At 39.4% G+C, this 15,874-nt stretch overlaps 2 protein-coding genes across 6 annotated transcripts in view; one reads left to right on the top strand and one right to left on the bottom strand.

The window, feature by feature from the left end:
- The window catches only part of LOC121513342 (protein MTSS 1-like), a 66,163-nt gene extending 62,991 nt beyond the window's left edge, over window positions 1-3,172 (bottom strand). For all 4 annotated transcript variants that reach the window (XM_041793032.1, XM_041793030.1, XM_041793031.1 and 1 more), the window contains exons 1-2: window positions 3,034-3,172; window positions 767-828 (exon numbers count right to left, since the gene is read on the bottom strand). In XM_041793032.1, the coding sequence (XP_041648966.1) occupies window positions 767-828; window positions 3,034-3,105 (134 nt within the window). In that variant the 5' untranslated portion in view covers window positions 3,106-3,172. The remainder of the gene's footprint in view (window positions 1-766; window positions 829-3,033) is intronic.
- Window positions 3,173-3,285: 113 nt separating this feature from the next.
- On the top strand, window positions 3,286-14,505 carry LOC121513343 (nuclear factor 7, ovary-like). 2 transcript variants are annotated; one of them, XM_041793034.1, is made up of 4 exons: window positions 3,286-3,425; window positions 3,547-3,619; window positions 11,936-12,025; window positions 13,429-14,505. In XM_041793034.1, exon 4 carries the CDS (start codon window positions 13,492-13,494, stop codon window positions 14,491-14,493), a length of 1,002 nt encoding a protein of 333 aa, XP_041648968.1. In that variant the 5' UTR covers window positions 3,286-3,425; window positions 3,547-3,619; window positions 11,936-12,025; window positions 13,429-13,491; the 3' UTR covers window positions 14,494-14,505. The 2 variants fall into 2 exon arrangements, with proteins under 2 accessions (XP_041648968.1, XP_041648967.1); XM_041793033.1 differs by lacking the exon at window positions 11,936-12,025.
- Window positions 14,506-15,874: the final 1,369 nt, after the last annotated feature.

Genomic DNA, 15,874 nt, shown 5'->3' on the forward strand with positions numbered 1-15,874 from the left:
AACATTGTAAGGAATTTAGGCTTTTGTGTAAACTGTCACTGCTGGTTAGTCTGAGGACACGTGGCCAAAGAAATACACACTGACATCTTATTTAAAGCCAAAATGTAGGACACAATGAGTAGAGAAAGCCATTCTTTCATTGTTGAAATCTCAAATTTAGAAAAATGTCAAATAAAAAATTAATGGGGGAATATTTGGATTGATGGATCTCCAGTTCTTCAGTTAGGTGCCATCAAATAACTGGAAGAGAAGAAGGTGCCACATAATTATGTATTATGTAACAGCACAAGTTAAAAACTATGGTGTGCTTCCACTAATTATTCCAGTTTTGTTCAGTATAGTTTGGTACAGTCATGGTAAACCCTGATCTTATTTGCATTTCCAGCACAAATGTCCGTCCAGGCTTGCTTGAAGTGATGGGAATTCCTGCACTTTTTAGACATTCAGATCAACTGGATCAGATCAGTAAAAAAAAGCTGTTTTTTGGCTGCTAAAGGGCTCTTCACTTGCTAACAGTTTGGCTTTTTTATGTCTATTAGTCAGCCACAAAAATGGCAAAAAAACAAATTGACTCTCAAACAAGAGCCAGCTCCCTATCGTTCTATCTGGCCATCACTGACACTAAACTGATGCATCTGTGCATACCTAGTGGAAAAACAATTAGTGGCATACTGAACCAAACTGATCCAGAGTGCTGGGTGAAAGTGCATATTAAAACAAACAAAAACTTAAATTCTGTTGTTTGTGCAAACCAACAGGTTCTCACCTGAGCTGCGACTGCAGTTTGCCAGCCTTGGTGATAAAGTCCTCCCAAATGGGGTAACTGCTCTGTAGGAAAAAAGAGAGAGACAAACAAAAATGACACAATCCTCTGAACAGATTTACCTTTTCCCATGATTATGTAAAAGATCAGCAGACGTGAGGCCACCCGGATGCCTAACCTCACCTGCAGGGCTAAACAGAACCCAAGCTTAAGCTTTCCCATACATGTCACTCAGTTATGTCACAACAAAAGATGTGCTTTTTTTCATACACTTGTAAACGATATTATAAGATCGTAAAAGCTTATTCAAATGTGTTGGAAAAATAACTTTTTAACAGCGTGCTTTATAGTTATATGAACTTTCTACAGTTAAATGTTATCTAGTAATGGTAGAGCAGATATCCTGTCATATCCTGCTTGTGTCAGGTTACAAAATGGGTCACAGGCCTCCAGAGCACCAATACTATGATATAATGAGCCTGGTTCCCGATGGGACTCTAAATTTACCTAATTCAGGTCCTGGGCTGAAAATAGTTGATGGGGCTTTTTTTTCACAACTCTAACAGAGAACAAGTGGCCTAATGCACCAAATAGAGGGGGTAACATGATGGCTGTAAGACAAAACAAAGTGTGGTTTATTCAACTCAAAGGCTTTTATCCCAAATCAAAACCAAACTTTTATCTGTTAACCAGGCATGTTATTTCAAAAAAATGTGCATAGTGGTATGGAGCATGAGCATATGTTTGTCACTGATGAGCTACTACTGTCAGGGTGCTGAGGAATGTCATGTTATGCTGTCAAACATTACACCCAACAACCAAAGTCAGCTCTCTTTAACTAAGGATCCTTTCCCTTTCCCTCTCTTTTGCACTGCCAAATCTCCCAATGCCACTTTATAAAGACTTTAAGTGACCTGTTAAGAGAGGAAAGAGATCAAAAGTCACCAGAGACCAGCAGCAGGAGCTCTGCCTGCTTCCATTCAGAGATGGACCATGCTTTCAATATTGCATATTTTTAAACTACGCAATCTATTATTCTAACGGTTGATATAATCAAATTTTACAGATGAAACTACATCTTAAATATAAGACAAATGCATAGGAGGGGAGTGAATCTACCCAAAATTGTAGACATACTCATGCACACTGTCTAAATTGCAAAAAACAAACAAACAAACAAAAAATACTGGCAATATTACTGTGTAATCTAGACAGTGTGCATGAGTTTGTCATAATTCTGATAATAAAAAAAAGATTCATCTTTGTTGGGGTGTGTGTTTGACCATCAACATGAATTGATTTCTACCTGTAGGCTACCATCCCTTGAATTTCTAGTATTGTGATAATTCTCCATCAAATATCCCAACCCTAAAACTGAAGGGTATTTCCACTAACTTATTCCTGTCATACTGTACTCTTCCTGCTGACATATCAAGCTTCTATACTTAATTTGTGGAACTACAAAAGAAGAGGCAAGAAGTTGAGACAAACCAAATGCACAGAGAGACAGCGGATCCATAAACCAACCCAGTCAAATGAGACATGGGGCTCTGAGAAGTGCTGAATGTCTGAGCAGTATTCATAACAAACTATCTGACTCCAGTAGACCTGATGGCTGGCCATTTGACCTACACATGTCAAAGCCTCCAGACGCTGCGGGTAATTTTCTACCCTGACAGCTACATTCCCTACATTCCTCCTAGCAAGTACAACAGCTGGGAAATCTCCTAATTGTCCCATCAGCCAAGAGTTAAAGAAATGACTTTTAAATAAGTGTGCTAGTTTTTCAGACGAATGATTGGCCCATTTAGTCCATACTGAGCTGTCTCAGTATGCAAAATTACAAAAGTGAACATATATACTTTAATGGAGAGAGTGGGGCGAATGGGGAGGAGTGCCAACAAACTAAACACCACATCTTCCATAAAATGACTGTCACATTAGTTGGCATAGAAAAACTCAATCAACTTCGTATTTGTATAAGTTTTTGGACAAATGATATATCCATTTGGCTGTCTATTTTTTATGGCCATAAATGCAGGCTAATTTGGGTTCAAGGGCAAAAACGGACATTAATTTAGCTGACATTAAATGACCGTTAGCTGACTTTACGTGAAACCCGGAGTCTCGCAGTTCATCTCTTGTGGGAAAACCAACACTAACAACACAAGGTGTTTTGAAAGTCGACTATAAGAGAAAGTTAGTTTCGAGGCCTGATTAAAGGGCTTTCTGACAATAAAAAAAAATATTGCAAACTTAATTTGTCTTACTTTCATGTCTCCGATAACAGTTTGGAAGAGTCCTCCGAGCGCGCTGCATTCCTTCTCGATAACAGCCTCCATTTTCAGGACCAACTCCAGTGGTCAGCCCCGACTCGGTGAGTCGCTTTCAGTTGGCCAACCCCGCTCCCCGGGAAAGCCAAAAACTCGGAAAAAAAATATCAGAAAAGCGAACGACCCGTTGTAACTTAGTATATACTGTTCTGTAATAGTCAAAGAACTGCTTTTATCTGCGCCAAACGTGAAAGGAACCACAGCTGGGTCCGTCTCCGGGTGCACCGATTATCTCAAATCAAAAGAAGCTGTTGGGATGAAAAAGAGAATTTTAAATCCCCCTCTCCACTCCACGCTGATCCGCGCAGACCCATGGCTGGACCTCGAAGGTAATCTTTTGCAGTTTTCTCGTCGAAACTAGAAATAATCCACGGTGTTCGACTGGAAAAATAGTCCGTAGTGACAGGTAAATACCGACACTTACGAGTACTCTCGCTGCTTTCTCAACAGTGACTGAGGAGAAGTAAAACCTCAAAGAGAAACAAGCAACAAGCTACATCACTACGGATAAGACGCATTTCCGGTTAGTATTTTTCAACAAAATAAAATCTTCTATAAATGTTTCTAAAATCGTCTTGAGTGAATGTTCAGAAGTGTTATATGCTGTGGCTGAAATAAGAAATGCATGTAATTATAGAAAGATAATATTACCCTTTTATTTTATTTTATTACTGTAGATTAAACTGCAATCTTTATTTGCACTAAGACGCATGAAACTTCCGGTATTGTTCCCTTTACTAATCTAACTTTACTGAATGACTTGAAAAGGTAAATATTAAATGCAATATTTGCTGAAGTGTAGTGTTTAAAGCACAATCGAAAAATAAGAACTGAAGGGATAAGTCAGATTTAAATATTAGAAAGGTATGGCTGAATCTTAATTAATTATATAAAGTAGAGGTTCTTTGGTCTGAAGTTTTTTTTCTCATTTAAGAATCTAATGAGAAACACTTACCATAAAAGATGTTTTATTCATAACAGAACACAAACAGCATGTTGAAAATGACACATTTTACCATTTCATGAAAATTATTAGCTTATTTTTATTGATGGCAGTATTTAAATTGCCTGATAACGTTTCTTTTCTTGAGCTATGCTTTCTGACTGCTTGGGTAAGGTTCATTGTACCAGCAAAACACTGTACAGCACAACAATTTTATTTGTTGATATGAAACTTTTGATATTTATGTATAAACACGGGTTCATTGAGGAGAAAGTGAGTGTTTTAGGTTACTGGTGACATCTAGTGTCAGAAATGATACTGACAACACAAAAACCCCCGCAGAGAAAAAAAGAGCATCAACTAAAGCTTGAGTCAGTCAGTTACAGGAGTGATAATTGATTCATCAGTGCAACAACTTTTTTTTAAAACATATGTTTTGTAGAGTTTTTAAATTTATTCTTGACAACTTTTAATAAATCAAACCTCAAAGAAAGCAACATAACCATGGGTGTCCTTGTAACAATAAAATGTTGTCATGTTGTTAAACTGCATTACAACAGAGGGTTAATATGTGAAGGTACTGTCAGTGTGGGTCTCTGTTCAAGTCAGTAAGTGGCAGGAGTAGTAAATATGAGGGGAAAATTGGCAAAATACAGTGGCAAAAATGGGAAAGAAAGGGCAAAAAGCAGCAAAAATGTATCAAAAGTGGCAGAAATTGGTAAAAAAAAAAAGGGGGGGGGGGCTAATGAAAAATACTTAAAGACAGCACAAATGGATTAAAAGTTGGAAAATAATGGAAGAAATGGGTGACATGGGGCAAAAAAAGGGGTTCGAAGGGGCTATAAGAAGTGGCAGAATGGGTGAAAAATGGCAAAAGTGGGTGAGAAAGTTGCAAAAATGGGTTAAAAGTTGAAAAGGGGCAAAGAGCAGCAAAAATAGACTATAAGGGGCAAAATAAACAGCAAAAAAGGAGGCAAAGCAGCTAAGTGGATTGCAAGTGCCAACAGGAAGTGGCGAACAAAATGTGTTGGAACAGGTTAAAAATTAAGCCTTTATAAATCATTTTATTATTAGAACTCAAAATTAGTTGGACACAATTTTCTGCTCCAAAGTGAGGTTACTGTTAGCCACAATGCTAGCTCCAATTCTACTGATCCAATACACACACATATCATCAATAAAGCACAACCGAGCAGGCCCGTTTTTTTTTTTTGTTTGTTTGTTTTTTCAGGGGCCAATTCTGTGGGCAGGCCTGTGTAGCTTACTGGTGAACCACAAAGGAAAACAAAGTAGCATAGCTGTGCATGATTTTATTTCAAGTGTTAACAGAGCTTGATCAGGTAAATGAAAATGAATCTCCATACAGGATTATATATTTTACTGTATGTATCAATGGGCCTATAAAAAATATAGTCATTGGCTACAACATGCAGGTTGACTTAATGTGTTATTTTTACTATTTATTATTTTTCAGGCCTGAAACATTTTTACATCCTAATGGGAAGCCTTAAACACATACAGGGTGGAATTTTAAATGTTTGATCAGCTGGAAATAGCTTTATCATCATTTTCAGTCTGTTTTAGCTGAGAGATGATTGAGGCTTGCTGTAAAAATAAGCAGTTTTGAACTTGACAGTTAAAAACCTGACAAATCAAAAAGACAGGTCAAAACAAGCAGGTTTAAATGAGTTTCATAAACTTTTTTGGAGCAATTCATTTTCCATTTGTTACCCACTGGAAAAGTCTCCACAACCCTCTTTTGGGTCTTGACCCACCAGTTGAGAGCCAGGATTCTAAGCATGTTGGACACAGCATTCACATAGCCAGTCTGAAAGATCTGATTTATTAACAAGAAAGCCGTAATGAAAATCAAGCTGTGACGCTGCTGTCATACAGAAAACACTCAGTCTGAAACAAGCTTAAGATTTATACAATGTTAAAAGTTACTCTTCACTAGAAAATATGTTCAAGAAGTGTTATTAGAAGGTCATGCAAATGCAAAATAATTCAATTTTAGACATGCCATTAAAATGGCAATTAACTATAATTTACAATCAAAATTCAGAGATGAATCATAATTTCAAAATCTGATATTTGACAGTCTTTAGATTATTGCAAATTCAGGATGCACCATGTTGGATTTTTGCTGATATCTGATTTGCCAAGGTTAACAAATTGATTTTGTCTGAAACTGATATAAAAAAATTTAAGAAATTCAGTCCAGACCTAAAACGTCAGTCCTTAAAACAAACTTACATTTTTATGGATGAATGAAAAAAAAGACTCCAGCTGACGTGGGTTTGTTGGTTGTGACTAAAAAATTGAAAAACGTTCTCACACATACATGCTGATCATAAAAACCAACCCTGATTCAAATGCTCTGTGAAGAAATGAACATTTCTTCACAGAGCATGGAGCACAATACTTTAATTATATGATATTATATCATATAGTATTAAATTAAATTAAATTAAATATATTCATATTTTTCACCATTTTCCGACATAAAAAAAAACAGAGCAATTCAAAATCTTCAGAAATCCAGTCAGATTGTAAGACAGGTGGAGCCAGTGGTTTGAAGTGTTTGGGTCCAGAATGACCAGGCTGAACCTGAGCCTGTCCTTCATCTTCTTCCACACTTGGACAGACAAGTTGCCAATGTGTTTGCTGACATCAATCAGCAATCCAGGGAGCAGATGTGGATCAGCCACAGAGCACAAGGCTCTGGCTCTACCTCGAACGGCATTAAGACTGCTGGGGCAGGATTTTGTCAGAAACATGCCTCAACCTCACCGATGCTCTGTGACAGAGAGGAGATCTGGTTTTCAATCTTCTCTCCCTTTTTGAGTATCATAACAATAAGAATACATGGGCTGCAAGGAGAAACAGAGAAACAAAGGCACAAGACACTCCAGTTTTAATTAGACAACACACCTGGACAGGTGAACTTCCTGTAATGTGTTTAACACTTCAACACATCTCAGTAACACTGAAGAGTTTCATCATCACTACATCAACAGCCATCAATATTAATACCCTTTTGAATGAAGGTAGAAACAGATGTAAATGCACCTGTGCTCATGTAGAGACAGGCTGTGCTGTAGTTGTGGGAATTGGTTGATCCAGTTTAAGTGAGCCAATTACCACACTCCTGTTGGTTCCAGACAGAGATAGATAAATGACAGGGGCTGTAAGATATCTATTTTGCATTTCTTTTGTACTGTCCAGTCCAACCTCCAGCCCCAGGCATAGGCTTAGCAGTATCAACATGCTCCTACTATCGCCCCAGAACCTAATACACTGGGGGCCAATCATGCCCATTGTGTTCAGGGAAAACAACTCTGAGACACGTTTTAACAGTGTAAATCAGTTTGTCACAAGGTAGGTTTACATGGCAGCCAAACAGGGTTTTGAAAAGTTTAGCAGCTGGTTATGAAATGCACAAGGCGACGGATGAATGCAAGTGGTAATCACAGAGAGAGGGCAGTGAGAGAAATATAAAAGAAGCAGGTTTTAGGTAGGTATCAGTCAGGCCAGCTGAAGGGTGCAAATGACTGGGGATGCAAGTAGATTTGCCGGCCTGCCAGTCAGTGTGTGATTTATTTCATAGAGCTGACGGTTCTCTGGGAGGACTGGGAGCTTAGGAAAAAGCTTAGATATAAAGATTTAGGAGCAGGAGCTGAACAGCAAGAATGTAAATTTAGGGTTCATCCAGTGGAAGTGAGGGGTGTGGGTCAGAAGTAAGGTCAGCATTTTCATTACTCTTAGAGCTGGGAGTACAGGGGAAGAATTTGCAAAAGACAGTCAAGGAGATGCCAGATGAAGTAGTTCAAGCCAGTCCGTGGATTTGGATGAGGAATAACAATGCTGACTGGGAGCCATATAATGGTTGAGGAAAACCCCTCATCTCCTCTGTTCCTTCATAAAGGCCACGTCCACACGGAGACAAATTCACGAGTATACACAAAAGTTTTTGGTCGTATCAGCATATCAGCCGTTAAACGCTACTTTTTGAAACAGGGTCCCAGAGTGAACAAACCTGTAAACGCTTACTGTTTTGTCTCCGTGGGGACAGCCAACCGCATCTTTTTTGAAACCAGTACGTCACACATAGGGTAGCTCACTTACACTGCATGCACTGTGAAACCAAAACAACAATGGTGGATTACAGGGCTGTCGTCCTTCAAAATCTGATGCTCCTTTACCACAACAAAGAACAGCATACACCATATGTTCTTAAATCCACCATGGAGAACAACCAGAAGGGCAACTAGGAGAAAGTTTGTGGCAGTTTTCTGTAATCTTCTTCTCTCTTTTGGTGTATTTCCATGGCAGCATTACAGCACCACGTACAGGCTTAGCATTAATACTACAGCATTTTCAGTGGTTCCGTACTTGTGCGGACATTTCCTGAAACGATCTTGTCTTTATGGAAAACTTTTTCAAAAAGAAACGGAAATATAACATTTTTGTCCCTGTGTGGACAAGGCCTAAAATGAGGGAGTTGGGGGAGGTAGAGCGTCAAGCCCAGTCAGGTGGAAGTGAGGGCTAACTCCAGTCAGGGCACCTCACCCTAGCACTTCCTCCCCCTCCCTCGTGCTTAGCAATGTCGGTGCAAGGAACAGTTACATTGTTGTAGTTGTAATTATGAGTTGTGCTGGAGTAGTATCAGTGTTGTCACAATCTGGAGCTTGCATGCAAGTATCCTGGGTTTGCTGAAGGTGGCAATGTGGTTTGGGCTATGATAGCTATGCAGTCAGGATAGTAAGGTCTCTGTGTTGGCATGGTGGGGGTTGAGAGCTAGCATAGACAGGGTTGACTCTGGGATGCTGGAGGTGTCTTTGCTATGAAACACAGGTGAAGGAGGGTTCCTATCTGACAATCCTGGCAAAGTGTTGGCTTTTTCTACCCACTGGTCCCCACAGTTGACTTGGACTGAACTGTGTTTAGGGATATCTTCAGTCCTAATGTACGGCACAAGTATCTTTTATTTACTCCATAAAAAAAAATGTACATCCCAATCCCACGCTCAGCCACAGGTGTGGGCATAGTAGTTTTAACATGCACACCTCAATGTTGCACACAGGTACAGACATGAACCAGCCAAGGCTTGGCACCATGTGGAAATGTTTTTTTCTGCCCCAGTTCTGCAGCTATGGTGAAAACAATGGACTAGTACTGAATAATGCACTGGGATCAAACCAGCCCTGGAACTGTCTTGCTGGAAAACTGATTATGAGTCATGCTAGGGAAGGTGGTATCAGCAGTTGCTACCACTAACAGCCATGATGGCATGGTGGGTAGTGAGAGCTAGTATGGAGGGGCCTGGCTCTATGATCTCTGTTCAGCTTGCTTGAGGTGTTGTTGGACTAGCTAAATGAAACACCAGCGAATGGGGGGGTTCAGCCAAGATAATCCTCCTCATCCAAATCCACTGAATGGCCTGAACTCCTTCATCTGACATCTCCTAAACTGTTTTTCACAAACACTGTCCCTGTACTCCCAGCTCTCTGAGAAATGAAGCTGCTGACCTCACTACAGACCCCCTAAACCCCACTGCTCCTAAATCTGCATATCTAAGCATTTTCATTTCATTTTCTCCACAGAATCCTCCCAGGGAACTGCCAGTTCTTTAAAATGAACCAATAACTGACTGGTAGACCACAGCACTATTTCAGACCTTAGACTTGCACAAACTATCTCCTGTGGTACGGCAAGTATCCCTCCCAAGTCCTCATGGATCTGTCAGTCTTTTGCACCTTTAGGCTGGCCCAAATGATGCTTATACCTAAAAACCTTCCTCCTTTAAAGTTCTTTCATCATTACTTGGAAGAATTAGCTGTATCAAAATGAATGTCCTTCCAAGATTAATGTATAATTTTCAGTCTCTGTGTATACCCCTATCTTAATCTAAATAGTGAGAAAATTTATCCGGAACAACAAAATGCTGAGAATGGGGTTAAAAAAATAAACATGGGATAATAAACTTGGAGGCCTCCGTCTCCCAATTTCAAAATGTATTATTGGGCATCACAAACTCAGTTTGTTTTCTCCCTGTTGCAAACAAATACAGCCTCCTCATGGATTCAGACAGAAATGCATGATTTGGGTGAAACCCTGGCAAGCGACATGATTTACAAATGGAACCCTAAAACTATTTCTGTTAAAACAAAGAACCCATTTACAATACACTTAGTGAAAATCTTGTATGAAATTCGTAAATCTTTTAGTCATCACACAGATCTGTCGCGTAAGTCCCCTCTTTGGCAGAACATGCTCTTTCTAATGTTTTATAACAATAAAATTTTTAAACTCTGGTATGAAAAAGGAAAAACACTTTTATAGAACTGTTACACAGGGAACACACTGATATCATATGAGCAACTTAAGGACATCTATAAACTCTCTGATAAACCTTTTTTTGTATATCTCCAACTAAGAAACTTTCTCAGAAGTACTCCTGGGGTTAAAATGTCCTTGCCAGGCTTTTTTTCTGTTGAACAACTGCTCCATGACAATCAGTGGACCTCAAAATTCATTACCAGAGTTTATTCAATGTTGATGCAGAATTCCCATACGTCACATATGGATAAATCCGAAGAGAGATGGGAATCAGATCTAAACATAAAAATAGATGAGTTGTTGTGGCAAGACCTATGCGAAGATGGTGTTTGTGCAACCATTAATTCAAGGTTCAGAACAACTCACTACTATTATCTTCAGCAGCTGTACTACACTCCTCAGAAGCTACATGAGAACAACCATAGGCTGTATTACCATTAGGCAAAGGTAGGCCTGTGGCCTCGTCCATAAGGGGGGCCTCAAGAGTTTGCCTAGGTTTGATTTTCTACAATTATAACTCACTTGTGTTTTTGCCACTCCCCAGGATAAAGAAAATTATTCACAGCTTAACATTTAGAGCAGGGAGGAACATCGTAAAGAGAGCGCAGCTGCAGCATCACCTCTGCTCTCTCAGTGAGTCTTCTCCTGTCCACACCTCTGACTAGTTTCTTGCACAAGGGCCTTAACAAATGTCAAATCCAGAGGTTTTTGCCTTGTAGAACCAACTTCTTCCCCTGAGTTGGAATTAAACAGCTGCTCTTGGGATAAACAGTTTCTCTGCATAACTGTCCTTCAACCACAAACGCGGACATTGTATCTCGCTTTGGTGAGCGACTCAATTCAACGCCCAGCCTGATTTAATCCCACATTATAATTAATCTGTAATGCCAAACCAATATCTATTAATTTTATTTACATATGATTTAATTTCATGTCATTAAGAAGTGAAATTATGGTCTTGATCACGCTTAAACAGGACATCGTATATAAATATAAATCCTGTGGCATATTTAACTCCAGCTCTCATTAAATGGTAGAAATTCTTCTCATAACGGTTAAAATGACTTAATAACTGAACATTCAATCCTAATCTGGACACAGGCTGTCCTACTGTCCTGTCTGAACTGTCTAAACAACTGTTGCTCTTGTTGTTTTAATTTGTAAATATACATAAAGTATTTTTAAAAAAAGTTATTTTTCTTATGAAGGAACTGAACAACTGTCCTCTCTCCCTGATTACAGCCTGCATTCACCTGTCACCTCTGGTTTTGATTCCTGTTATGCCGCCATGGGAAAACCTATCATGTGACAGTTTGATCTACAGCCTGTCAAAATGAATCTCAGAGCTGTTTTTCCTGAGCACAGTGGGCATGATGGGTCCCTGTCAACCCATTATTTAAGGTTCTGGCATGATGGTAACGGCATGTTGAGGTGTGCATGCTTACGTTGAACCTGCTGTGCCTATGCCTGCGACTGGGGGTGGGACTGGAATGCATAAAGGAAATACAGAATAAGTGTATGACAACATCCTTTGTCATATATCTATCAATCTAGACACCAAACAGGGGTGTGGTAATTGGCTCAACTAAACTGGATCAACTGATTCCCTCTTCTGCAGCAGAGCCCATCTCCAAGTGAATACAGGTGTGTATACGACTGTGTCTACCTTCATTTAAAAGCAATAGTGTTGACATTGATGGCTGTTAAGGTCAGCTTTAGATGTTAGTCCCTCTTCCAACAAGACAGTTCCAGGACTGGTTTGATCCCAGGGCATTAATAAGACCCCGATTCTCTTTCTTTTTTTTTTTTTTTTGTTTTTACCATGACCACAGAACTAGGGCAGAAAATAAAAACTACACCAACACAGCACCAAGTCTTGGCTGGGCCAGAAGAAAGATCTGGTCCATATTTGGACCTGTGTGCTCATGTTAATATGTGTGTGCTTCTGATGAGAACGCTGTGCCTACACCTGCAGCTGAATTGTACCAGAATTTTTAAAATTTGAAGTAAGCACAAGATGCCTGTGCTACACAGAAAGGATAAATGCTCAGCAAAGAAGTCCCTAAACACAGCCGAGTCCTTACTTTTTGGCATCACAAGTCAACCTTGATGACCAATGGACAACAAAAAGACAACCCTTCGCTAGGTTGTCAAGTGAGAACCCTCCTTCGCCGTAGTTTCGTATACCAATAGGTCATATCCACCAAGCAGTCTGACTTGTTATAGCAGCAGTTTCCACAGAAAATAGACTCTATAATTATGTGAAGCAGAGTAGAGAGGAGTGGCACTTCTGGCACATGTTTGGGATGGACCAGAGTATGTGCTGTAGGTTGACATGGTCTGTCTTAAAAGGGAGTGATTGCACTTCACAATCACATCACTGCTCAGACAGAGTATGTGGAATTTCAGGGTTAAGCAGATGTCAAAAAAGGTCAGTGTTCAGTATTCATTCCCCACTTTGGATGTATTTTATTATATGTTTTTAATGCTTAGTGTGACCGCTTTTGGAACATAATTTACATTTGAATGATTGCCATCGATCATGTGTCTTTGATTGTAAGAAGGCAAAAACTGTGATTACCTTTAAAAAAATGATGAATTGTGCAGCCCTACATCAAGGGTGTTTTTGTGCTGAGGACAGTGAAAATACTGGATGACACTGGTTTTAAACTCAAAATGAACACTGCCAATGTTTAAAGGGTCAGCTTTAGACACAGACCCATATCAATAGGCCAGTAATTCAACTTCCATTAAATTTTTTTCTAGCATATTTGGAATTTTACATTTACATTGTTTCTGATCAGGCATCTATGCACCCGTTGAAAATGTGCATTAAAACAGGTGCATGGAACTTTAAAAAGTCCTGTTCTGTCTGCCTTTAGATTTAAGTTTAATGATTGTGCCAATAGGTAAGAAGTAATTGGGCTCTTCACTTATGCTGAAGTCATTTAGAATACAGAATAAGAGTACTGTGCTGATTTCTGTTAACACTGAACAAATGAAATAAGTATGTTGCACTGAAACCAGTTTCTCCTCTTGTTGAACAGAGCCCCGTCGCCCAGACGCTGTGAGAGCTTTCCCTGAACACGTTCAAAGCCACCATTGCCATTATGGAGCAGCTGAAATCCGACTTAAAGTATCTGCAAGACAAGAGAGAAGAATACCAAGAAGCAGAGAAGACGTGCAGTCATATGGGACGACACTGTGACATGCAGCTGGAGCATACAGTGGGGCAGAGCCAAGCAGAGTTCAAGATGCTCCAGCAGTTCCTAAGAGATGAAGAGGAGTGCAGGGTGGTGGCTGTAAATGAGGAATATGACACGAAGAGGAAGTTGATAAACATACAAGTAGAGAAGAATGAGGACCAGATCTCCTCTCTGTCACAGATCATCAATGAGGTTGAAGAGGTGTTACTGACAAAATCCTGCCCCAGCAGTCTTAATGCCATTCAGGGTAAAGCTAGAGCCTTGTGCTCTGTGGCTGATCCACATCTGCTCTCTGGATTGCTGATCGACGTCAGCAAACACATTGGCAACCTGTCTGTCCAAGTGTGGAAGAAGATGAAGGACAGGCTCAGCTTCAGTCCGATCATTCTGGACCCAAACACTTCAAACCTTTGGCTCCACCTGTCTTATGATTTGGCTGGTTTGAGACATGGAGACACAGCTCTGCAGATACCTGATAACCCAAGAAGAAACACCAAGGGTACCACTGTCCTTGGCTCTGAGGGCTTTAGCTCAGGGAAACACAGCTGGGATGTGGAGGTGGGAGACCTTCCTACCTGGAGTGTGGGTGTGGCTCAAGAGCTAGAGGAGGAGGATGACAAACCAGGATCACCGAAATACAGAGTCTGGGCTTTCGCATATGTCAACGGAGACTACAAAAATGGTTTTGGTGGGACTGTTGCAGTGAAGAAGAGTCCTCAAAAGGTACAAGTCCAGCTGGACTATGATGGCAAGGAGGTGTCCTTCTATGACCCTGAAGACATGACTGAACTCCTCACTCACAAACAAAATTTCACTGAGAAGGTCTTCCCTTTTTTCTGTGTTACAAATTCTGGTGACGCTAAAACAACAGAAACGAAAATCTGTCCCCAAGAGATTTCCCTGTGAGGTTCATGGAGGGCGCTGAGGTCTGAATGATGTACCAGCAGATACATTCAGCTCTGATGATGCTTTTCCAATGTCAGAAAAAATAATAAATAGGGAAATTAGATAGTGACATGTAAAAGAAAGAACATGGTGAAAAATATTATTAGCATAATATAATATAATATAATATAATATAATATAATATAATATAATATAATATAATATAGCACGATATAATATAGCATTATACAATAGCAAAATATAATTTTGATATAAATTTCAATCCAATAAATTAGTAAATTTTGGCATATCAGATATAACAATTCAAAATTGTAATTGGTCTCTTAATTTTGGTAATAAATTATAATCCTTTGCATTTTTAATTACATGTCTGACAGTTGTGTGTTGATCATGTTTTAAAATAGGCGAGCCTCCTATTCTCAAGATTCCTGACTTGTTAATATGCACGCCAAAATAAAAATCAAGAAGTGACGCAGCAAACTCAGTACTGTAACCAAGCTTTAAGGCTGTTGAACATTTTAAGATTATGGCCACATTCAATTGCTGAATATTCATAATATTATTTATTCTTTAATGATTTATTAAAAAATTCTGCAAACAAAAAATGACATTAACAAACCTGGTGAGAGAGGAAATATGAGTTTCTTACAGAAAGTACAACTTTACGTGCAAACAAAATAGCAGTAAGACAATACAACCCATGAAACATACGATTGAAATGAATGTATAATCAACAAAAAGGAGACAAAATGCTTGCAAAGACTAGAATATTAAGAACAATAGACAAAGAGATGCATGGGTTATATTTAGTAATATGTGGTGGTGCATCGTATTTGGGTGGGTGTTTTTTTAGTCTGATATTTGAAGTGTGTTTTGGTGGAGGTATTGGTTTTTTTGCTTAATTAGGGGTAAGGTAAGTCTGGTGGCTATAATGGGTTAAATCACACATTAGGGATAAGTTACAGGTGTTGGTCAGTAGAGCTGAGTAGTTGCAGGACAGGGACCCAATGACGAGCAAACTGTTTGACTTGGTTTCCTGTTTTTTCTACTTTGATTCTTTTTTCATTGTGACGTAGTCTGAATGTAAATTGGGCTGTTGGGTTAATGTGATATTTTGCTTGATTTTCCATTTAAGAAGAATGTTTTTCTTGGCGATTGTTTCAGTGTTCCAGATGAACTTAAGACAGATCTCCCAACAGAGAGACGGAGGGCTAGACTGGAATACTGCAACTTATTATGTATGGAGGACAGGGTGGTGGTAATTATTGTCCAGAGTCGTTGGATGGGTGGTCAAAACCAGGCAATTAGTCATCGCCAGTGTTAAATGTACAGTGACTGCATATGCTATTGTTAAGGACCATTTAGAATATTTTTTGTTGTA

Source organism: Cheilinus undulatus, linkage group 8, assembly GCF_018320785.1.
Source record: "Cheilinus undulatus linkage group 8, ASM1832078v1, whole genome shotgun sequence".
NCBI lineage: Eukaryota > Metazoa > Chordata > Actinopteri > Labriformes > Labridae > Cheilinus > Cheilinus undulatus.